This window comes from Haplochromis burtoni, unplaced genomic scaffold (assembly GCF_018398535.1).
Source record: "Haplochromis burtoni strain Fernald_Lab_line unplaced genomic scaffold, NCSU_Asbu1 Contig_7260, whole genome shotgun sequence".
Lineage (NCBI taxonomy): Eukaryota > Metazoa > Chordata > Actinopteri > Cichliformes > Cichlidae > Haplochromis > Haplochromis burtoni.
The window spans coordinates 1-1,046 of record NW_024589616.1 but is presented as its reverse complement, the minus strand read 5'-3'; the positions used below and the strand labels follow the sequence as shown (position 1 = coordinate 1,046).

General features: G+C 37.3%; 1 protein-coding gene across 1 annotated transcript; it reads right to left on the bottom strand.

The window, feature by feature from the left end:
- Positions 1–3: 3 nt before the first annotated feature.
- On the bottom strand, positions 4–912 carry LOC102312637 (olfactory receptor 1-like; the record flags this gene model as incomplete). Its single annotated transcript, XM_005953684.1, has 1 exon — positions 4–912. A coding segment is annotated over exon 1 (909 nt), but the record flags the coding sequence as incomplete, so codon positions are not given.
- Positions 913–1,046: the final 134 nt, after the last annotated feature.

Here is a 1,046-nt window from a genome sequence, read left to right as displayed (position 1 = left end):
TTTGATTTCCTGTGTCTGAAGACCATAGATTATTGGATTTAAAGTCAAAGGCATGACAGTGGCCAAAGATAGACTTACAGTCCTTGCATTTGGAAGTATTGTACTCCCAAAGGTAAAGATAAATAGTGCAGGGAGGAAATAAATTGCCACTAATGAAAGGTGACTTGTGCAGGTTTTTAAAGCCTTTAGTCTTTCCCTACATGTAACAGTTTTTGACAAAGAATAACCAATACAGCAGTAACTTCCCACGATACATGCCAGTGGAACCCAAAGAACAAGAACTGGTGCCAAATGAGCAATTACACGATTTGGAGTAAGATCATTGCAGCCAAGCTGATACACAGGTCCATGATCACAGAAAAAGCTCTGAATAACCACAGAGTCACAGAAAGAAAGTCTTGTGAGAAGACCAACTGCAGTGAGTATGATAGTAATTGCAAGAAGCCAGAAAAAAGCGATCAAAGATAAAATGAGCTTGTGGCTGATTCTCATTTGGTAGTGCAGCGGGTACGTGATAGCCAGGACTCTGTCAAAGGACAACACAACCAGATTAAAAGCCTGTGCTGCAAAAAAGGTCAAGCAGAAAAACATGAATGCCAAGCAGTCATTGTAGGAGATATGGTGATGGTTAAACAGAAAAATGTCAACAAGCTTTGGCATCAAAGCAGAGCTACTTAACAGGTCTGTAAATGCAAAGTTCACAACTCCAATATGTTTTGGACTTCTCAATGTATGATCCAAAATTATGACAATCATCAGTAGTGTGTTTCCCACCACTGAAAAAATGTAAATAAAGCACAGAAAGACAAAGTAATACCTAATATTAGCTATGCCATTAAATGCACTTATTATGAAATATGCAGGTTTCACAAATGTGATGTTTTTCCCAACAGCTGAATTTAAAAATTCCATTAAAGTAATTTTTTTTTTAATGTTGAACGTTAAAATTAATGTCCTTTATTTTCTGTTTCAGCAAACCTTGTTTAGTTAAGACTGGCTCCAAATGGAAGCAGAGCACGTTTGTGTTCTGTCCCTTATAGTCACTT